General features: G+C 38.3%; 1 protein-coding gene and 1 long non-coding RNA gene across 3 annotated transcripts; one reads left to right on the forward strand and one right to left on the reverse strand.

The window, feature by feature from the left end:
* Positions 1-1,662: 1,662 nt before the first annotated feature.
* Positions 1,663-15,822, forward strand: OTOP1 (otopetrin 1; the record flags this gene model as incomplete). Its single annotated transcript, XM_083862497.1, has 6 exons — positions 1,663-1,948; positions 7,450-7,586; positions 10,510-10,568; positions 12,632-12,762; positions 13,718-14,664; positions 15,047-15,822. 6 exons carry the CDS (start codon positions 1,663-1,665, stop codon positions 15,215-15,217), a joined length of 1,731 nt encoding a protein of 576 aa, XP_083718623.1. The 3' UTR covers positions 15,218-15,822.
* On the reverse strand, positions 6,324-13,190 carry LOC310910052. Of its 2 annotated transcripts, XR_014590241.1 has the most exons (5): positions 13,096-13,190; positions 12,111-12,215; positions 8,892-8,964; positions 8,489-8,590; positions 6,324-6,542 (listed from the first exon to the last, which is right to left on the reverse strand). It is a non-coding gene; the product is annotated as an uncharacterized lncRNA (long non-coding RNA). The 2 variants fall into 2 exon arrangements; XR_014590242.1 differs by lacking the exon at positions 6,324-6,542 and having other exon boundaries at positions 8,199-8,590.
* Positions 15,823-24,034: the final 8,212 nt, after the last annotated feature.

Genomic DNA, 24,034 nt, shown 5'->3' on the forward strand with positions numbered 1-24,034 from the left:
AGTGAAGATTATTTATCACAGTTACCCATAGAAGCTCTGTAAAATGGAAGTATCTTCTTAGTTATTCTTTAAAGGTTACATCATATGAGATAGAAGTAGGATTTGGCAATTCCACAATGCCATTTCTGATAATAGTGGATGTAGCTGTGAGCTACAGGTGATTGAAGCCTGACAGTTTGACTAGTTGTGCTTTTGATTTATATTGCTGTTAACAGGCCAGACAGAAACATAGGGCTGGCTTCCTGTTAAGTGAATTCCTCAAAAGGAAAATTTGCAAGTGGCTTAAAATAGCTGTTCCTTGAGAACAGGACGAAATGAATAAATGACAGGAACTACTACTTTATGTTTACCTAGATAGGTGATTGTCCAGAATTCACTCATTCCACCTTTCTGCCATTTTGTTTTTCTTTCCTGTTCTTTAAGAGGCTTGTGAACCCCAGACACTTATGTACAAGTTCAAAAGTGTCCTATGTTATATGAGAAAAAACCCTCTATTAATATCTGGCTTCAGAAAAGAAAAAGCTTAAAATTACTCCTTTGAAAGAGGAAGTGGAGTAAAGTAGATGCTGTATTTTCAATATATCTTGGGTTTTTTTTTTTAATTGCAGTTGAACTAGTGGCTTAATTCCCTGCAAGGTGTGGGTCACTCACTGTAAAAAACAATGGTTTTGATAATCAGTGTGCAACCAACAGGTACAGAGCAAAAATGTAAGACCTGCTTGGCCAGGACAAGGACCAGTCTATCTTGGTTTCACCTTCAAGCTACACTTGGCACCCAAATACCTAAAGTGAAGAGAATTCAGTTGAAGTAGAAATGGGTCAATACTGAAAGTGTGTATAAACATTGGGAAAAATAATATATAAGAAGTAGAGTAAGTTCTGCAGAAGATTTTGCTACTTTGAGCTCACTAGTTACTTCTCCAGCTAGCAATTTCTATAGTACTTGTTGTCAGAACAGGACTTTCTAAGAAAAGCAAGGTAAATTGCCACTTTTGAAAGGTTTAGAGAATTCCTGAAAACCGAGGTTCTGTCCTTCCAACGAAAGTACCGATTGCCCAAAGGGCGGCCTGTGGGGCCCAGAGCGTGCAGCACTAGTGTGTGTGTGTGTGTGTGTGTGTGTGTGTGTGTGTGAACCCTCTGCCTCACCGTGCCAAGGAGCTCCAGCAGCTGCTGCTGCCTCCTGGGCTGCAGGGCAGGCTCCAGCCTCGTCGGCTCCCAGGTTTTGGCAGTTCCTCGGCTTTCCAGCCGTCGGGCCGGGGGTTTGTTCACCACACGGTGTCTTCCGCATCTTCCCGTCCAGGGAACGTATTACACCGCACAGGTCTCTCAACACGGACACGATCCCGTGTCCTTCACCAAAGCCAGCCGGGCAAGGCTGTTTCCGAACTAACTAACCTTCGTCCTAGTGACTTTCCCTTACCCTGGTCCGGCCCCCCACTGTTCAGTCTCGCAATGAGAGTGTCCCGCAAACCCCTCTGCAGCCCTTCCCGCAGCGCGGAGCGCGGGGCTGGCCCGGCGGCCGGGGACCCCCGCCCGCGGGCAGGGCACGGCCGGGGCCCCGCTCCGCCCCCGCCGCGATGGGGGACGGGCCAGCAGCCGCCTCGGGGCTCCCCGGGGACAGCGGGGCCGCCTGCTTGCAGCACCTGGCCGGCGGCGTGGGAGATGGAGCAAGCCGCCGGGTGCCCCGCGGTGGGCGGCAGCTACCCGCAGAAAAACGCCGAGATCCTCAGCAGCCAGTACGGCATCAACCTTTTCCTGGCCGGGCTGCTGCTCACCTTCGCCTGGGCTGTCCATGCCGTGGGCATCAGCAAGAGCCACTTGCTCTCCTACCTCATCACGCTGATGCTCATCCAGCTGCTGTGGATGCTGTGGTACCTCTGCAGGAGCTGCACGCAGAGGAGGCTGATCCAGGACAAGGACACACACGCCGGAGCCCGCTGGCTGAAGTGTAAGTACGGGCACAGAGCGGTGCTGCACAAGCGACACCTGTGCCATCACCTGTGTCTGCTGCCTCTGTTATCCTCTCCATCCCTACGGGGAGGCATCCTGGTATTTATGAAATGAATGCACACACAGTGCACTCTAAAGTAAATATATGCATAAGCTGAACGTACTAGGAGATTGTATTGGGAAGCTGTTTGTTAAACATCCCCACTTTCCAGCCTACCATTTATAGTGCTGAAAGCTCCAGCGCTTTTCTTCCTTTTACCAGCCTGGTTTGGTGAAACTTGAAAAATGAAACAATGTTGTTGGGACAGTCATGACACATAGAGTGACACCATAAAAGTTCAGAAGGCTTCTCTTTATTATGGCAGCATGCTGTCTTTTATACAGCTTTTACAAACCTCGAGGGTAACTTCTAATTGGTTAATAGCTTTCTTGTTAACTATTCTATTGGTTAATAAAAGACATTTTACTTGTCTATCAAATCTATCTATTCTCCGATAGTTTACATATTTTCTTTGCTGATTCTCATGGGACAAATCCCTTGTTATTACAGGTACACTTGTTTTTCACCCTCAGAATAGATTGTTGTGTTAAAGAAACTTCCCATTCTCCAAACAACTTCATATGGGAACTTACAGATTACTGGTTAGCTGTACTTTGAAGAAAATGACAGGCTAGCTTTTTACTCTATTCCTACAAAATACAGCTAATGGAAGAGGCAATTTTGTTTGTGTCTTGCAGGTCTTTTGGAAGAATTATCACCTTTTCCAGATGGTATAATGCAATTTACTTTGTGGTAGTTCCAGTCAGAAAGGTCCTCAAGTGCTCTCTATACCAATGTATATCAGAGATTCCTGTTTATAGGTGTACTTTTGTACTAACTCTTTCAGAACATCTAGAGTTAGAAGAGGACAAAATCCCTGAGCAGATCAGTTTGTTATTAGTACATAAAGCAGTTAAACAAGGAATCTAAACTGAGCGTTTGCTTGTAGAAAAAGTATGCAAGTTTGTGAGGGTAGTGGTGGGATGATGTGCTGGCCCTTATCTGCAGAGTCAGGCTCGTACCAGAGTGAGGATATAAAGGTATATTGAGAGAAGATGTTTGGGGAGCACATCACAGTTGTAGCAACAAGAATGCTGGTTTTTTGGCTACCAAGGAAAATAAATAGCCTACATCTGTGCTTGTGGAATAATAAGCAATCCCAGTTTTACCAGCCTCTTCCAGTCTCAGCACTGTAAATGATAGATTGGAAAGTATTTAAGTGGAATGTTATGACAGCTTTCCCATAAATGTTTTCTACCTACTAATAATGAGACAACAACTAACTTTCACAGCAGCTAATGAAATATCTAAATGAAAATTTCAAGAACACCTGACACCTGATTACAATGCTTGTGTATATTTTTTTTCCCAATGGTTAACATTTGTGTTTGAATTCCTGACAGAAAACTTTTTTTAAATTTTTTTTTTAATGTCTAATGTACAGCTGGGTCTGAAAACTCTTTCCTGAAATATATGGAGTTCACATACCAACTGTTGAATTGTTCCTCTTGATTATTTACTATTTTTCAAGGCAATATCCATCTCTCAGGCATTTTTCATTTATTAGCTTATGTGGCTTACAATCTCCTGACATTCATACAAGGCTTAATTTGATCCTACCTTGGAGCAAGCCAAGCTTTTTGTTACTCAGAAGGTAGCTTTCCCCTCCTAAATATGGAATAAACACTGCCTAGCATGGGTAAGTACCGCAGGATCCCCTGCCCTCTTTCTTTTGGCGCCGCATTCACAGCATTTCATTTGTCCTACAGAATATAAGGAGTCACAGAAACTGAGAAATAAGATCCTGGATTGAACTACTAGGTTACCTTATTCATTTCTTTTACCAGCACAGGATGGCTCTTTGTACTGGCTTCTCAAGTGGTGCAGCTTCCATGGCTTCTCTTGGATGTCTAGGCTGCAATTCAACAAATTTGCCCTTAGGGAATGACCTACACTTTCCTATTCTTGGGAGTTTCTTGTAGTTACAACAAGTCTGTACAACTCCTTTATCCTCTGTTGGTGAAAGAAAACTTATTTGAGCTAAGAAAAAGCTCAGGTGGAAATCCCTCTGTCAAGATACTCCTTGCCCTCCTCTTTATCAGTGCTTTTGTCATAGAAATCTTTTACCTGAAAGATCAAAAGTCCAAAAAGGAAAGGGGAGGGTGGAGTGGGACAGACATATTTTGTTTGAATTCTTCCATGGAAAGCTTTCTGCAATTTTTTTACTAGCTCTATCAGCTACTTTTGAAGAACATCTCCTTGCTGTAATTGTGAGACCAAATGTCCTTGTATTAAACACTATAAAATGAGTGTACTTTCAAGAAGCCTTTCAAACTGTGAAACTATTTTAGTAAAATTATCATTTTATTAAAAGTGGTGACAGCTGCTTGCTTAGACCATTTTGCTCAGACAAATGTTGAAATGGAATGATTTCACAAAAACCTCCTATAATTGACTCCTTGTACATGTTTAGCAATGTTAGAAGGACAGATATCGGTTTGCAAGAACAGCTCACAGGAAGGTTTCCTCATGCCTTTCTGCACCAAGGTGTCAGTTGTGTGAACCTTTGAGCTTGGTTGACTTCCCACCTGTGTAGTTGATCAAGAACCACTCCTGGAGTCTGAATGTGGGAAAAGTTTGTGTCTTTAACGCAACACAGTTATCTTGACCCAAATAACCACAGGGAACCTCAGGAAGTCTTTCCTTGACTTATTCCAAACATTATTCCCCTAAGTAAGCTCTCCTGCTAGGAAAAGCTCTCTGACTGTTTTTTGGGAAAGTTCAGTGAAGTGAGCCAGAGAACCAAAATGAAAATCAGTTGGCTTCACAAACAGCTTTATCACATTCTTTAACAGCATTCTGTTTAAAGCATTGACAACTGGTCAACTTAAAAGCTCTTGACAGACTAAGGCTTGTATCTTTTTTACTGCCAGCATTGAATTGCCAGTTATTTGAACAATATTTTAAAGTGAGAATGGCATTTTTGCAACTGTATCATTATGGTTTTTTGTTCTTCTTGATGGTTATTAAGAAGAAATGAGCCAGCATTTAGCAATATTTTAAATCCTATTATTGATCCTTTAAGATGCACAGGTTTCAACAAATGTTTGAAAAGAAAAACTAAAAGAACAGCACTCAATAGCAATAATTTCAGGTTTCTTAAAAATTTAAATGGAAATAAGCGGTGGAGTTATCTGCCTTGAAATTACTGGTGTCCATTTAGTATTAGTACATATTACTGAAGTTTCCATTACAAAAAATTGACTGAAAAACTATTAACATACCATATGCATGGTCATTATGGTTGTGCTTTGATTTTTGACTAAGAAAATTAGTCAAAATTAGTACAATTATTCTCCTTTGAAGCCCATAAATGAGCATATTGGACATTTTATCTAAATACCATTTCATACATGAAACAATCTACAATTAAAAGAGTCATATAAAATCTTCTAATCCCTGGGAGTCAGGGAAAAGATTATTTGATAATCTTTTTGCTTCAGAAGACAGCTTTTGCCTTCTTATTGAAACCATCATAACACATGTGAAGTCCCTCAAACTGACAAATACACTGTTTCCTGCATACTTTCTAAATAAACCATAAATCACAAAATCAATCTTAAAAGAATTCATGTAGGATGGGATTTTCTGAAGGTCATCTAGTCTAACAGCTTGCTCAGAGCATGTCTAGTTACCTCAGGCAGAATGAATTATAGTCACTTATAATTATATAATCAGAACTAGCAATTCTAACTTTTTTCAGAATTATTAGCATTCTTTAGATAAGGAAGGGAACATATAATTTGATCTCAAGAATAGCCTATAATTTTGTATTTTATGATACCATTTACCTTCATACATAATGAAAATGGCACCTCTATTTAAAAACTTGGGCTCTAGTCCTGTTACATGTGTTAGAATACAAATTAGATGACCTAAGAAGCATAAATTAAAAAAAAACCTGTATGGGATTATACACATGCATGAAGTGCAGAGCTGAAGTTTTAGATTTTGCAATATAAAAGCAAAAGTTTTTAGCTCTTGGTAGAAATTACACTCAATCAATAAATTTGAAAGTGTTTGTAGGAGAGATTGTAAAACAGAAACATAAAATCCTACTGGAATTTGTGCCCTTGTATTAAAAATGTTTCTGAAGTCTATTTTTGTTTAATTTTAAAGGGTCAATGATATAATAAACAAAATTACAGTGTGTTTATACAATTTCTACTTAGTTTTTATCATTGCAACATTGACAATAAAGGTATTGATTAAATTAATATTTAATTTAGTGTTACTTTTTTACGACCACAAGTCAAGTGGAATACATGGTATTTATATAGAAGTTATGTTGTGGCCCCGTATAAAAGATAAATATTCATCAAAGTCAACACTCTCAATGTTATTTACTCCATGAGGAATTGTAAAGAAACATTAAGATACTAATGCTGGTTTATATTGTAAGGTCTGGTTAAACTCCATGGATAAACTTTTATCTAGTTGTCATTCAAATAACTTCAAATTAAATCCAGTGAAAGCTTACTTGAATAAAAGCCTAAAAAAAAGGAAAAAAAACCCCACCCCTCATAACAAACCAAAACCAAGGAAATGGAGTCCTTACAGTTTGGTTCAGTAATCTTGTAGCCAATTATACTTAGTCATACAGTGACTACAAGCCATACAAACCCAATAATAACAAAAACAAAACAAACAAAAAAACACACATACAAAAACCAACCAAAAAACCCCCACAAACCCAAAAACCCCCCAAAAAACCTGAACAAAAAAAGGGGAAATGTATTTCAAAGTTCTTTAGGGTATTTAGGCTAATATGTTACCATATTTTTTTGTGTGTGTGAAATATAGATAGTTAAATTAAGTCTTTTGTTCCTTTCTAGGAGAACAAACCATACAGCTTGTTGTGGTTGTGGTCTCTGAACTAAAGTGTGACCCCTGAGCCATGGGGAGGGCACATCAAGTGATTGTGCCACTTCCCACTGTTGAGCTTTTGGGCTGGGAGACTGTAAGGTGGTGATTATTCAGCTCCCTAGGACTGCCCAGTTTACTGTGGGGCTGCTGAGGGCAGAAATTCCTCCTCTCTACAGCTGCCTCAGTGCCTCTGTCCCTTGGGGGGCTGATCCTGCCCAGAGCTGGGCATTCTGCAAGGTGCTGAATGTCCTGGGCACTGCAGGGCTGGTGACTCCTCACTGACCCTGCAGGGGCTCTCCAGTGTGGCCTTGCTTAACTTACTGGGCAGAGGCTATCACAGATTACAGGCACTTATTTCATGGATACAATTATCTTCATGAGCATTGATCCAGTCTTATTTTCCTAAATATTGATCAACTTTCCTAAATATTGATCAGCTTTCATTCCCCTAAATAGATATTTGTATATTTTAAAAATGTCTCTAGGCACTATAACTATACATTAAAATTTTCTAATATCTTTTTCATTTGTAGGTGGGATTACATTATTTGCAGTGATTACTTTAATTCTGGACTCCTTTAAAATTGGATATTATATAGATTTTTCAAACTGTTTATCACCAACTGAAGGCATTTTTCCTGTTACACATGCTGTCCACACCATCTTACAGGTAAAAGTCACTGGTTGAAGTTTTATATTAATCTCTGTTTCTTACCAAAATATATATTTTATCTTGTCATCAGTGGACTTAACACTAATTTGATTTCTATTTCTAAGCATGTCACAGAATACTTTTGAGGACTAAATACTTGTACATTTATAGTAAATTCAAGCTTTGCAACCTGAAGTTGCTTAGCAATAAAATTCATGGGTTTCAAACATGGGTTTGAAAAAAAGAATAATAAAAAAATGTTCTCCTGTAGTTGAAGTTACGTGGTCTTTTGGTTTAGTTGAAGTTACATACAGAATTTTCAGGCTGAAGTGAGTATTTTGGCTAAAGACAATTTCCTTATTTATGTATGTAGGACTTGTCACACAAGTTCAATTCAATCTGTCTAACCTGATGTTCCATTGTGGTTAGAGGTGTAGGCCTGGTAAGTCAAAAGGGGCAAACCCCTTCCTAGCTGGTTCTAAAACACTTGCACAACTTTCCTGTAACAAATGGACACGGATGTTCCTTCTAGAAGCATTTGGTTGTTCTTATCAGTGGCTGCACAGTAGCAAACACAGAATATTTCACTCCTGTGAAATATTCCAGCTGGCTGTTTGTTATAAGGCTTTGGGTCTACACTGTGTGGTGACACTCCACAGATGATTGTTTCTCACATTAACTCCTCTGAACCCCTGTCAGCAGGTTTGTAGGGAAGAAGGAAAGAAAAAGCCACTCAGCTGAGATACTCAATCACAGCCAGGCACTTTTATGAATTTTCCAAGAGATGTAAGTTATTCAGAAAGAAAAGAAATGTTTTTCTAGCAGTTGTGGTTGCACGTAAATGAGCATTTGAAAAATCTATATTTTTCTGCTTTCTTCAACAGTTAAAAAAAAAAAGAAAATTAAACAGTAACTCTCACCCCATCTATGTTTTCCTCTGAGGGTGAAATTGTGAGTTGGTTGAAGTAATCTTGATTTCACACTCTTGTAATATCCACTCTCCATGTCTTGCTACTTCTTTACTTCATGTCTGAAAACCAAACCAACGAAATTAAGCCCTTCTGCCTTGCTGATCTGAACACAGCATTCTTCACTTCAGCCAGTGACCCAGAGCTGAGAAGGTTTCAGCCACCATGAACTGCAGTGTGGGAGAATGGTGAATAAAAATGCTGAACAAAGGCAACAAGAATTCTAATTTAAATTTTACATTGCCTAGTGTCACTGAATTTATCATTTACAGAACTTAAAATAATGAACACTTGAATGTTAGCCTGAGCAAAGAAAAAGTTAAATTTAAAAAGTAATTAACCAGATACCTCTTACCTAAGACAAATCTTCTCATGTCTTTGAAATAGTGGATGAAATCACAGCAGAGAACATCCCTAATATGTGTCATCTAAAAAACCAAAGAATTTGTTTTCTATGAGATAGATATCACATTCTGTTGTCATCTACTCTAAGTGAGGCATCCTCATACATGCCATTAAATTAATAAATACATTCTGCACCCATGTATGGACTAACATGCCCCCCCCAGGGCAGGCTGTGCATTATGTTCTTCTGCAGGCAGAAGTCCCCTTGAGGTAATGAGTATTCTGTGAGTGAAAATGGGATTTTATGCTATTTCTTTACTTGCCTTTCCTATTTCTTCCCACTATCTTGTGTCCAAACAGATCTTCAAAACTTAGGTTTTATAAGTTTTAAAGAATGGTTTCAGATCTGCTGTCAGATGTTACTGCATTTATCTCAGGATGGGAAATTGAATATGGCATTAGAGACCAAGGTGATTTCAATTTGATTTCAGTTGAAGCCTACATGAAATATTTTAGTCTTTACATCTAGGATTTTACAGTGGCCACTCCTCTCATTGATAAATGCTTCATTAGAGGAATTGTTATTACTGGGTAGCATAGATAACTTATAAAGAACTGCCTTTGCCTAGCTTTTTCCAAATTGAGGCATTGAATGCCTCAGAAACAGCGGTTGTGAGGGCATCCTACAGTAAAGGATGCTGTGGAAAAACAGGCTTCCATTTATTCTGGCTGCTGAAGAAGAACCCAAAGTTTTTATCACTTTTCAGACCATTTCTGGAACACCAAACCAGGTGGGTTTCTAAGAGAAGTCTTAGGACTCTTTCTCTCCTGATAGTTCACCTACTGATGAGTTCAGTACCCTAGGATCTATTGGGAGTAAACAGACTCCCAGTGTCACCCTGACATCCCTGAGGAATACTGGTATGGTTCTTCAACCTATCCACCCTTGGTTTTGTTTCAACAGCAATCTCTTTCTGAGGTCTCCATTATGCTCTCACAAACAGAATTCTAATTTTATTCCTCTTTGCCCTTGACTTGCTAACTCATTATTGTTATCTCTCTCTTTTATTCCTTGTTTGAGTTTTCTGCACTATCCTTGAGTGCAATTAATGAGGTTGTCTCTCAGGCAGTTAGTACAAACTTTTCTCATGCTTCCTGGGCACCTGCTGTTTTATTAGTCAAGTCTGGCATCCTTTCATCAATCTTTTTCCCTCCACAGAATTTAATATATTTCATAAATTATTCAAACTTAGCATCACTGCAGCAATCATACCTTTGTCCACAGCAGTAGCTTTATTTCATTTGTCATTGAAATAAGTCTCTTCAGGTACAGAAGGAAAATATGTTTTGGTGAGTTAGTTTAGTGAGTTTTGATGAGTTAGTTGGTGTTTTGCATAGTTAGACTTTCTACTGTTAAGTCACTGATTTTTCATGTAAGAAATCTCATGTTCTGTGTAATAATCACAGGAAATTATGAGCTCTTTCACATGTGTGGAGATGGAGCTGCCTCCGTTTAAATCATCAGAAGTTTTAACCATTGGAATGTCTGTCTACAGATGCACTTTCCTTTCTGAGTGTAACACATGCTCATTAGTGTAATGATATTTCTCTTTATTTCTTCCATTTAGGTGTACTTTCTGTGGTGTCATGCAAAGGATGTTATCCAGTCTTTCAAAACACTTGAAAGGTAATGTGGATCTGATCCTCATCTGGCATGTTAATAGGTGTAGGTCTGTACAGTGCTTTAACACCAAAGTTTTATTGTATGAGGGACGATGAAAATATACAGAGATTGATTCTCCTCTTGATTGCACTAAACAGAAAGAGTTATATAGAAAATAACTCCATTTACCCCTATTTAACCTGCACTGATATTTTGTAAAACAAAATAGTGACAGAATACATATATTTTTCCCATCGATGCCTTGGGAAGGCTGACCTGAAACAGAGACTGGACAGAGCTAGAGAATGAAGTAGATATTGATTGAAAAGCCTTTAGGGTACACCTTGGGCAGGACAGGAGCCTGAGGACATGAGAGAGGAAAATGGCAATATATGATACCACAGAGTCACTTAACAAGGAAGCATCATGTATGTGCTTTAAGACTATACACTATATTATGTTTTATTTATTTATCTACTGAAAGAGAACCTGTATCACCAACCTGCAGTAACTGAGGTGTTTTAAATTGGTTTTATGGAAAGTACATTTTAAAAACTGCGTCTTAGATGTGTAGAATAGTTTGGGTTGGAAGAAACCTTTAAAAGTCATTTAGTCCAACCCCTCTTCAATAACCAGGGACACCTTCAGCTAGATCAGGATGCTCAGAGGTCCATCCAACCTGGCCTTGAATGTTTCCAGCCCATGTTGATAATGGGGCTTGCCCTGACCCAGGTGCAGGACCTTGCACTTGGCATGTTTGAGCCACATAATGTTCCCATAGGGCCACCTCTTGAGCTCATCCGTTCTGGCATCCTATCCCTGAGGCATGTCAACCACACCTCACAGCTGTGGTAGATGCAGCTGTGCACATGCACTTGGATACACAACCTCCCTGGTGGTATCCTATGTACCAAATCAGATCCAATGTGGTTTTTGGTTTTGTGAGAAGGCAGATTAATGTACGTTAATTTGTCTGTACATGCAACATAAGGAAGCAAACGTGGTAATTTTCAAAGTACTTGTTAAAGTTATCAATGATCTGACCAGTTTCTATAGGAGGTAAAATAAATTTTGCTCAGAAACATCATCTGTGGTGGAGGTTCTCCATTTGTTGTTCTCTCTTGGGTAAGTGGTCAAACCCCATGCTCAGGAATAGGGTGATTACAGAAGGCTTTGCAATGTCAGCTGGTGCTATCAGCTCTGTTTATTAGATTCATAAGATTTATAAATTTAAAAATATTCTAACTGCAGGTTTATCATTGAGAACAGGGTTGTAATAAAGAACCATTTCTTGGTGAAGAAACACAAACAACCTCAGGTGCAAGAGAACACCTGGCATTGGTAGGTGAAAGGATTGTGCCTAGGAAAGAGATAGATACACGACCTCGTACAGAAAAGGGACTGCTTTGCAATGGAGGACAATTTTTGTCTGGATTTTATTAGGAAGTTCAGAACCATTAATACATTTTTTTCTCCGATGCCATTCTGTTCCACCAAGCTGAAATGGAATTCTGTTCCACCAAACTGGTCAGAGGCCAGGAGTCTCAAAAATGCATGGAGACCTACCCTCATTTGTACCAGTACTTCAAATGGAATAAAGGCCTCTGTTAGCTTCAGCTCTCTCCAGAAGACAAAAATGCATAGGCTAGAAGTTGGAGAATGTGGTGGTATCTGTGAAGAAAGATCAGACACATAATATGAAAGAGCACTGAAAGAGGCTGTAAAATATGGTTTGCAAACAAATAATCCCGTTCAGACTGTTCTATCACTAACATGAGGCTTGTCCAGCCCAAAGAATAAAACCCATCACATAAGAGAACATAAGACAATAAAAGCATTCTATTGATAGTTTAATACATTAGGCTATTTAATATATTACATTTCTGTAAGGTTTTGGAAGTCTGATATTCAATGACTGCAGAACATCTTTAGAGATTGGTGATGATTTTTCATCACCTTCCTGTGCACTGATAAATAAATAGTGCCATATAGCTTGTTCACAGGAAGTTAATCTATTTAATTTAATTTCACATATTTCATGAGATACAGTCTGTGCAGATTCCTGCAATAAATACTTTATTTTGTAGGTTTGGTGTTATACATTCTGTTTTCACAAACTTGCTCCTGTGGACAAATGGCGTGTTAACGGAGTCAAAACATCAATTGAATGAACATAAGGAAAGACTAATTACACTTGGTTTTGGGAACATAACTATAGGTAAGCAAAAGGATTAGTGCATTTTGAAATTCCTGCTCTAGCACACTCATACAAAATACTGTCATTATAGGATGTAGCTGAGTCATTCATGACTATGTCAGCATAGTCATTCTGGGGCACATGGTAATTAGCTGATACTGAAATGTTATGTGATCATTATCATATATGTGGTCAAGGCAGCAGTTTTCTTCTAAGTTTCAAACAAATAGATTTTTTGAGAACATTTCTTTTGAGGAATAACATCACTGAAGAATATCACTAAGGAACCAGTCTATCACTAAATCACAGTAATAAATTAATACACCAATTTTAAAAAGAGAGTTTACTACTTACTGAGTTATTAATAAAAGACAAGTATGGATATCTTGCAAATCTTTCCCAGGAGAGTGACAGCATGTAGTCTCTGGTCCTACAGGATTCAGTGGGATGACTCAAAGGAATAGAGTTATCCATTAGTACTGTTTTACAAGACAAGGACTTTGTTCTGGTGTTTTTTAATAATTAATCCTTTTCTCTCTCCATTGATGAGATCATGCAAGTTGTATTCAGCAAATATTTAAAGTAAGGAGGATATAAAGAAAAAAGTTCTTCACTATGTGGGTAGTATGACACTGGAACAGGTTGCTCAGAGAAGCTGTTGGATCCTCCATTCCTGGAAATGTTCAAGGCCAGGTTGAATGGGGCTTTGAGCAACCTGGTCTAGTGGAAGGTTCCCTGTCTACAGCAGGGGGTTTGAAATAGATGATCTTTAGGTCCCTTCCAACAACTGCTGGGGATGCCTTCTGCTTTCAAACTCCAGTGAAGCATGGGGAAGCCTTTTCTTAGGTGGGTTAACTGGGTGTTGTTTGACTAAAATCTTATCTTTCACGTTCCATTATTTTATTTGTGTTTTATTTATTCCCTTAAACCTATGAATCTTTATAATGCACATAACTAATCTCTCCTTCTCCTTTAGTTCTGGATGACCATGCACCTCAATGCAATTGCACGACAACAACTCTCTGCTCAATATTTTCTCAAGGAATATATTACCTATATCCCTTTAATATAGAGTACCACATCCTAGCATCCACCATGCTCTATGTCCTGTGGAAGAACATTGGCCGTAAAGTTGAGCACCACCAGCAAAACAAAACTCTGTTCAAATTCCGTGGCATAACTGTTGGAATGATTTTTGGACTAATTGTGTTAATTAGCACAATAGCCATAGTTGTTGTATATTTAATTCAGATTGGAGGTTCAAAAATCAAAAGTGAGTTAGCACTCACTATGTTTTACTTGCACGCTATCTTCGTGTTGGCTCTCATGTGCACAGCTGGAATCATTGCCCTTCTCATCTACAGACTGGAAGATAGATCACTGGATAATTCCAAGAATCCTGCCCGAAAATTGGATGCAGAACTGCTGGTGGGCACAGCTGCAGGGTCCTGGCTGCTCTCCTGGGGCTCCATCCTCGCCATTATCTGTGCCCAAGGTCATCCCAAATACACATGGTATAACCTGCCCTACTCTGTCCTGGTGATTATTGAGAAATATATTCAGAACCTCTTTATCATTGAATCCATCCACCGTGAGGAGGAAAAGGCGAATGATGACATTAAAACTCTTCGAATAGTGACCATATCTCGGGGGACCACCTTGTCCCTCACCCCCTTGTACAAAGAGATTTACAATGGCAGAGCTGCTTGTGACAGCGGCGATGTACCTTGTCTGTTTAAGGGCAGCATCCGTGGGAGAGAAAACGATGGTGCTGGAGTTGCCAAAGAAGAAACAAGTCAGGACAATACCTTGGTCATGCACTCAGCCTCAGATTTCTCATTTGGCAGTGGAAACTCAGTTACTAACAACAAGAGGAGAATTTTGAAGAACATTGCTGCATTTTTATTCCTCTGCAACCTTTCGGTAAGACATATTGAATGTAGTTCACAAGTTAGTACCCAAGAGCTTCCCATCCCTTCAAGTCTGATAAGTATATTAAAATGGCACAGTTCTATAGTTTGTAGGCAGTAAATTTTACTTCTGGAAGAAGTGAATATGCTTTTGGGGAACAAAGTTTATTTAAATGTGGAATATGGAAGGCTCCTTTTAGTAACGGTCCAAAAACTGTAGCAGCAGCAGCAGAAGAAGCTGAAATCCTCTTCCACCAGAGTGCCCCAGTAGCAACAGGGAGGGGTTTCTTAGGGATTCCTGAAACCAATTTGCAGTACAGTGGAGTCACAGTCATTAGGGGCTATTGACTTGTACCGCTGGTGATTAACGCTGTCCTCGCGTTCTTTCCCCGCAGCTGTGGATACCACCGGCGTTCGGGTGCCGCCCGGAATATGACAATGGACTGGAAGAAATAGTTTTTGGCTTTGAACCCTGGATAATTGTTGTGAACCTTGCGATGCCTTTTTCTATTTTCTATCGGATGCATTCAGCTGCCTCGCTCTTTGAGGTCAATTGTAAAACATAGATCATATACGGTCCCTCAGTGAACAATTGATTGAATAATTAATTACATTAAATAACAGTTGAGGGAGTGGATGAATGAATGAGTGAATGCAGCAGCTGCCCAATAAATAGAAGATTCAATAACTTGTTTTAAAGAAGGGACCATAGCTAATAGCATGTAATTTTTTTTTCTTTTCACATGTTTTTTTATATACGTGGTGTCATTGTATAAATACACTTTTCAGAATCATATTAGTGTTAATATGATTAACACTACATAGTAAAGTTAATTCAATCTCATTAATCTTTGTTTTAGTCAACTGGGATTTGTTCTCTATAAAATTTGTATGGCTTTGTTTTCATTCATTGTGACTTGTGAAAGAGGTTTACAAAAAATTTTGTATGACTTAGAACAGAAAATCCCAAGAAGTGCTTCTCCTGAATTACACAGATATTAGGAAAACTTCAACTCTTAATTCCTAGCTTTGTTTTTTTAATAGTAAAACCTAAAATATTTGCTAGATAATTGGGGCATGGGAATTAGTTGAAAGTTCCTTATTACTGATGAAAATCAATATATAATTATTATTTTGTAGATAGATATAGATAGCAAGAAATCCAGGTGAGTAACATTAGATATCATGCTGTATATAATTTTTTTCTGATAAAATATATTTCTATTAATTTTCTTGTATTTACTCTATGACATAAGTGAGAAATAAAATTAATCCTTTTACTTAATTCTTTATTCAAGTATTCTTGAAATGTTTTAAGAGAAAAAACCTAGTCTTACAGCTCATATTTAGGTATATGTGTTCCAGTGCCAGAATGGTATGTACTCCCTGCACAGCTTTTCATGAGCTGCTAATTTCATTGTAGATCAGTCTCCTGGTTGGAAAATAATCGTATGTTTTCATACAGAGGTGCTGTAAAGCAAAGCTGAAGCCTCTAGAAATCTGGGGGGCCTTTGGCTCAGAGTTTTGTAAGCATGGTTGACAAGATGTTAGAATATAATCTCAAACCCCTGTGATATTTAGTTGCTTGAATTCTCGCAGAAAACAGTGAACAGTTGTGTACCTGAATATTCCTATTTGAATCTGCACCTGCAAGACTGAAAGACTGGAGCAGTAACCAGGATACTGGAGATACAGAACAATTAATTACTGGATAACCCTTGCTAATCTGTTCATGACCTAGTCCTAAATCTGGTGGGTCAAGGGCTGAAAAATTTCTGCTCCTTGTTCCTGAAAGAACAGTTGCACACTTATCACCGCATCATCCCAAGAGCAAGAATATTTCCTTGTGGGAGAGGTTTGCTTCTGAGACAGATTTCAGCAGTTGTGTCTGCTCTCATGCAGCAGAAAAGAATTTTGGCTTTGTACCACTAGATGGCAAACACAGACCATTTGAAAAATTACCCGATAGCTTTAGGTTGTTTCAGGAATTGCTTCACATCATCATGAATTTTCGTTTCTATTTTGTGGTACATATAGCCATAACCTGCTTGGGAATTTTTACTATCTTCTTTACTTGTTGCAGAACCCAGATCAAGTAATGAAGTATCCATCTAGTCTGAATTAGATGAAGCATCAGGAGACTGAGCATGAGAACGCTTATTTTCCTGGAAAGCAATTTCAGTTTGATTTTAGGCAGTTTTTAGAAGAGGCACTATCTTACATTGCTGTAATCTCTGCCTGTCCCTACGGTGGCTTGTCATGCTCTTCTATAACATCTTTATTGGCTCTTATATTCACTCTAGACAGTAACATTTTCTATCTTTCTCCTTGAACTCAGTAACTTGATCTCACCTAGTTCAATGTAAATACCAGCTCTGACCTCTCAGTTCTCTCTCTACAATTTGAATAAATAGGGCCATCCAGATAATGAAATAAAGCTTTAATCTTCCTTCCAAGGCAATCTTTAATCTTCCTTCCTGGACAAACTCTACAGCTAGTTCCAGTATCAGAAAAAAAATTAATTTCACTAGGTAGGGGCAAAAATTCCATTTCAACCTTTAAGTGCTCATAAAGATGGCTAGAGGAAGCCTGTTTCTTCTTCCTCTGCTCCTGTGGGATGGGTCCCATGTCATTCTTTAGCTGGAACTGGTGTTCTTTAGCTGATTTCCAGCCTTTGTGTTCAGCCAAAGCAGAGCTAGCTCTAAATCCCTAAGGCCAAGAAGGGGCCATATGCTCTATTTACAAACACGTAGCACATATTTGGAAGTTTCAAAAACAAATAACATCCTTATTTAGTTATATTTCATTTGCAATTACTTAACTCTTTCTGCTTCTTCACATTATGATTGAAATAACTTCATTTGCCCACTAAATTAAATTGCTTTTGAGTGCTGAAATTGAAGTTTATTCAGAAAAGTGAATTAAGGTAGCACTCTGGCAGTGAGAAAATGCTTTAAACATGCTAATGGGCAAATTCTATTCTGAGCTGCACTGATGAAATCCCGCTGACTTAAATGGTTCTGTTTCAAGACCAGAGATTTGATTTTGACCTGACACGCTTAAGAGGTTTTCACAACAGGGCTTCTCTCAAAAAATATTGTTTCATCCAAATACAGAGTATTTTATGGAAACAGCTCTTAGCTTAACTACTCTTGAAGCAATAGTGAGTCATGAAGTTATGCATATTTGAGAATGTACATTTTTTAAAAATATTGATTTTTGAATGAGGAAAAATAGAGGCATACATTTTTAAGAAACATCGATTTTTGGACAAGGAAAAATAGTTAGATTAACGTAGTTACCATAGTGTGACTTCTAGCTCTCTGCTCAATGCTAAACCTGGGCTTTCTCAAATAACTGTTATCTAATCTTTTTTTTTCTGTAGTATACATCAACAATACTGATTTATCACAGGTTTGAAAATATAATAAATAGCACAAAACTACCCTATTTCTGCCTACCTATCTGCTCAAGCATGTGACAAGAGCCAGGAGAGAGGTCTAACAGCTGCTCATTAATATTCTCCTGAGGTGCTCCAATTTAATATTAGTTTAAAAGAGACCTTTTTAAAAGGGAATTTCTTTAGTGAATAATGCTTGATATGCAAGGGATTCTGAATTTTTGCTGCATAATCTTAACCATAAAGTTATTTTCTGGTGTTCATCCTTCTGTTAGGCTCTTCACTCCTTCATTTTCTCCCTAAATAATTTTATCTATTCAATAATGCATGCTTGGGTTACATTTAAACTCATATGTGTACAGAATGGAAGGCTGCTAAGTTGCAAAAAGATCACTACAGTCCTCAATTTACCTGAAGAGTAAAACTTGCATGACCACAGATTTTCCAAGTGGTTTTTTGTGTCAATGACACTGACATAGAAGAAAACAGAAGACTCGTGGTTGAGGCCTTCTAAAAGTGAATTCCTTTTACTAATATCTCTCAATACTTTGAACTTTCTCTTTTAATCATGCAAAAAATTATGTCCATTTTGATAATTTTGGAAATATTTGTGTGTTGTATTGTCCACTTGTATTCCATAGATTTTGAGTGGACTATATAAGTGCAGAGAAATAGATGGCTCCATACAACATCAGAGAGGAAAATTCCCCAAGTAATCTAAGTGTATGTTTCTTATTACTAGCTTAAACAATTCATTAATCTTTACAAAAAAAACCTATGAAATAAAAAAAAAATCCTAAATTTCAAGATTTTAATAATCTAATAATTTTTATTTTCCCCACCTCATCCTGATTAGACATGATGTGTGTACAGATGGCTCATTGGATCACTTATTCCCTGGGAACCCTTATCCCCAAGCATTTGGCCTCATTCTATGGATGCATGAATAAAATGAGATCTAGATTTAAACAGAATTGAAGCAGCTGCAATTGTTAAGGAGAATTTTAAAAAAGAGGTTTGTCTCTATTAGCTTCTAAAGGATCAGTATCATCTTGAAATTGATGATACTTTAATGCAGTAGTTAATGGTTAGAGTATTTTTATTTATTTATTTATTTTTGTTGTTTTTTGGTTGTTTTTTTTTGTTTGTTTGTTTGTTTTTTTTTTTTTTTTTTTTTTTTTTTAATTAGGAGGTATGTTAAGTCCCATAACATTAATTTGGCTGACATTTTAAAGCAAAAGTTGCAGTTCTATATGGCATGCCTCCTGCCTTCCTCTACTACTGTTCTTCACTTCAAAGAGAACTGAATTTCATCCTTAAAAAATGGCCTTTGGTAAAATCTTTACCAGCATATTTTTCATTTTCTTGCCAGAAGTAAATGGACCACAATTTATGCCTAAGTACAAATAAAGATGGATGCAGTAGGTGGAAAGTTTTGAAAGAACTAGACTGCAGGAAAACCAGCTGCTATCTCTCTACTTCATTTGTAACAAAGCAGTGGGTGTTTTATGTTTAGTTTCCAATAAATCTTTGTTTGAATGTCACTGCAATACACCTGGAATTAAAAACCATCTTGTGAAAACCACACTTAGAATCATTAATTCCAGTGAACTACACCAGCATTTTAATCTGAGTGAGGAACAGCACCTGTCCACATGTGCTGGTTTTGGCTGGGATAAAGTTAATTTTTTTCAGAGCAGCTCATGTGAGGCTGTGTTTGGGATTTGTGCTGGAAACAGTGCTGGTAATTCAGGGCTATTTTAGCTATTGCTGAGCAGCACATCCACAGAGCCAAGGCCTTTTCTGTCCCTCATCCCACCCAGCCAGTGGGGAGGCTGGGGCTGCACAAGGAGCTGGGAGGGGACACAGCCAGGACAGCTGATCCCAACTGACCCAGGGACATTGCACACCATATTCCACACCACAGGGCTTTGTGCTGAGCATAAATCTGAGAGAACAAGAAGGAAGCATTGGGGGAGGGGACACACATTTTGAGTGGTGGCATTTGTCTTCCCAAGTCTCTGTTCTGTGATGGATCCCTACTTTCCTGGGAATGACTGAACACCTGCCTGCCCATGGGAAGTGGTGAATTAATTCCTGGTTTCACTTTGCTTGCTCACATGCCTTTTACATTACCTGTTAAATTGTCTTTATCTCAACCCACAAATTTTCTTACCTTTACTGTTTGGATTCTCTCCTCCATCCCACTCTGGGGAAGGGAGTGAGTAGCTGACCAGGATTTTCAAGGATACTGTAACTTCTGTATTCTAATTTATTGTGTAATCAAGTATTTACCACGCTTAACTGAAGATTAGAATGCCTTTAAAAATGCACAGATATGATTAATCCTTATCTACCTTACTTACCTAAGGCTAAGTCCACACTTTTTGTCTGGTTCCAAATTGAATCCATATTTTTCCGAATTCAGTAATTTCACTTCTAGCAGGCAATGACTTTTGTAGGAAGGCAGCAACCAACAGCAACGATGCAGTAAGCAATAGCTTTGTAACAGCATCTTAATGGTAGGTGGTTAAATGAACCCCCTTCCTTGCACCTCCTGCTGCTCCTCTCACAAGTACAAGAAACATGCCTGCAGTGCTCCCCAGGTAGAGTTTTCCACCGCTGCCTGCTTGAGTCTAACAGTTTAGTTACCAAGAAATAAATTTAAAAGATGTATCACTATCCAAACAGACTTTTGAAACTGTCCTTGAGTCCTTTCCAAACATCAGAATGTCTTCCTTCTCTCTAAACTTTAATTTTATTTTCTTTGCTCTCCATTTTGGAAAACCTTTCCAATCCAATAAGAGCCAAGAACCCAAACTTCACTATATCAAGAAGAGCTGGCTGTGCCTGCACTTGTGAACTTTGCTCCACTGCAGCAATACATTGACTTTGTGCTAAATTTGGGGTATTTGCCTTGATTTATTCTAGCATATGCTTTTCAACTGTAACTGGATGTTCCCTCCTCTGATTTGCAGTGCATCAGCCAGAAGGATGGGGAGGTCCTAAAGGCATTACAGGGGTGCTTGATACTCTCTGTACTTAAAACACTTTTGAGCCTCGTTATGTGTGTTGGGAGAAGAAACCAGAAAGATTCCAAATGAGCATGTTAATTTAAGTACTGCTTAAGGGAGGAAAAAGGCAGAAATAAATAAAAGTAGCAGTTTATTGCTGCTTATCTCTAAGTAACAACATTGCTCATCCTTACCACTAGTGTTTAAATTTTTGAAACTGGAATTCTTCCCCCAAATAAATCCTGAACTATGAAATCTAGTGCTGGTCTTACACCACTCTAAAAAGCACAGATTAAAAATCCTATCAGCTCTAACTGTTGACACACTTGTAAAACTACCTTGCTCTGCAGCTTTCTGTAGGAAGAAACAGGCTCTTCTGCGAGGATACAGGTGTCCCAAAGTGCCAGTAAAACAGATGATGTTTGGGTGTCCAGCTTCCCCACCCCGTTCCCTTCCATGCAGCAGCTGCCTTCTGGAAGGAGGGAAGCCCAAGGATGAGTCACTGTCTGACCCTAGGAGACATCATCTGTGTTCCTCCAGAGACAGACACCCAGCTGCTGACTTCTGTTTGCTGAGCCCCCTCTTTTCTATCAGACTTAACAGTCTTCACAATAGTGTCTGATTTCATCACTGAAACTACTGTTTGATTCCATGAAGGATTTAGCTTTTCTACTCATTTTGTGAAAAATAATCATGCTATGTTAATGGACAGGGTAAAATCCTAAGATAAATGATATTGTTGGTAAAAGTTCCAATAAAAATTATTTAACTAAAAATGCCTGTAGTTTACACATTCAATATAAAATTCATAGATCCTCCTAATGTACAGTACGTTAGAGAAACAGAGAAATCAGAAAACTGAAAAGAAATTTATTTTCAAATTACTCCACAGGGTGAACAGTTACACTATTGAAGCCAGATACAAAATTACAGCAGCTTCTTGGGGAATTAAGCTCACCTGATTTTTATTTGCAGTTTGACAGTGTAGTTGGTGAAAGACAAAATAATAATTTTGAAGTGTTCAGCGTTAGAAAATTAAAATCACCTTTTTCATCTTGATTATTTTCTCAGGACAGTCATTCCCCTGGGATATGCCCATGCACAGCCAGAGAATATGAACAAAATTCCTGAATTGTAAAAAACAGGGGTTTTCCTCTTTTTATTTATCTTGTTTCAAATGTGACTGATCTTTAGGAGTTTTTAATCTTGTGAATTCTTGCTTTATTAGGAAAAAAAATTACTGTTTTTAATACATGACTATGAATATCCAAAAATAAAAGATAATATTTTATAAGACAAATGACCCAAAATAAACTTGGACAGTACAACAGGAATCATATTTACAAAAACGTTCCCTTTGGTCTTGGCCTTGGCTAGCATTCATCTTTTATCTTTTATTATTGGTTTAAATGAAGTGAAGCTTGGTATAAAAAAAACCCAAAACAACAAAACCTTAAGAACATGTGCAGTATTTGATAAGAACATGTGCAGTGACTTCCAGCCTCCTCAATGTCTACTACTACCTCTTCTTCTCTGTTTTAGAACCTAACTGTAATGGGAGGTTTTTGATGGGATGCTTTTACAGCCTAAGCCTCATTGGTACACCTGTGTCTCTGTATTCTAATTTCTTTTTGGCATTAATTATATTTTATCTCTGTACATGAAGTATCTCTCAGATGAGAGAATGTGTGAATTTATGAGTGTTGATGATTTTTAAATAAATATGATTAGGCAGAACAATGGGTATTTGTATTTTGAAGGGGAAAGAGAAAATGTGACAATAAAGGGAAAGAGCTAGTAAAACATACATTTTAAAAATCGGGAACTAAAAAGATTTTTTTTGGCTCAGAACCATTGCAATAGCAGTTAAATTCCATTACTTCCAATCTGCCAGCTGTGAGAGAGAACTGCAATTTTAACAGGTGAATAAAAAAAAGTGAGTCAAAGCTCTGAAGAAAAAGCACAAAAGACATTACAAAGATGATTTCAGGATGAAAAAAATACCCACCCCAAATCTCTCAGCAAGTGACAGCTGTGGGTTTAATGGACTATTCTTAAAAAGAGATTTATATGCAGACTGCCTACAGAAAGTTAAAAAAGGCTGCTAATAACCTATAAATGTGAAGGGTTTTTATCTCAGGCTCAAAAAATTTTGATGGCAGTGGATGGAATGTTATAACACACCACGAATGTCCCCATTAAATGATCCTTTCTCTGATCTGATGCCATCATGAATGATCTGGTAAAAGCACAAAGCAGTTGTCCTGTTGCTCCTTCCTGCTCCTCTTCTTCCCAACTCACTGAGTCTGTCAGCACGGGGGTTTTAGTCTCACATGCCACCCCATCACAAACTAGTATATCTTTCTACTACCATTGAAAATATTCCTGATCTCCTAATATATTCCTTTGCCTTGAAAGAAAGTTTTGGACAGGCATGCATGAAATGTTGTATCAACACTGGAGACCGTATCACTGATGCACCCATTGACAGGTGCACCTTTGGGTGACAAACCTTCCCCCAGCTCAGTGCTAGGTCTTTATCCACAGGGAGCTTTGGTGAGCATCAGTTCACACCAGCTGGAAACCAAGAATGATTGCTAAAGATTAAAAAGGTGGGAAAGGATATTATATCTTCTAAATTCTGAGTTACAGGATTTAGACAGCCAAATGCACCTCTTGAGATACTTTGGAAAGTCCTCCACTTTGGGTCCACCTGTTGCAGACAGTTAAGAACAAAGCATAGCAAAGCTTCCTTCTTTAGACACCTGACAAGTGCTCTCTTACAATTTTTGTTTCAATGAGTTAAAGCATCTTTCCCAACTGCTTGCACCTCTTCTGTGCCTGACTCCAGCACAACTGGCAGAGCTGGCAGGAGATAACGCACACCTGCACCTCTGATTTGTACTGAGGTACCAGTGTGGGCAAGGGCCTGCTGAGTTGTGAGCAGGCTGTTTTATTTGGCTACTTTT

Source organism: Zosterops lateralis (genome assembly GCF_965231275.1).
Source record: "Zosterops lateralis genome assembly, chromosome: 5".
Classification (NCBI taxonomy): domain Eukaryota; kingdom Metazoa; phylum Chordata; class Aves; order Passeriformes; family Zosteropidae; genus Zosterops; species Zosterops lateralis.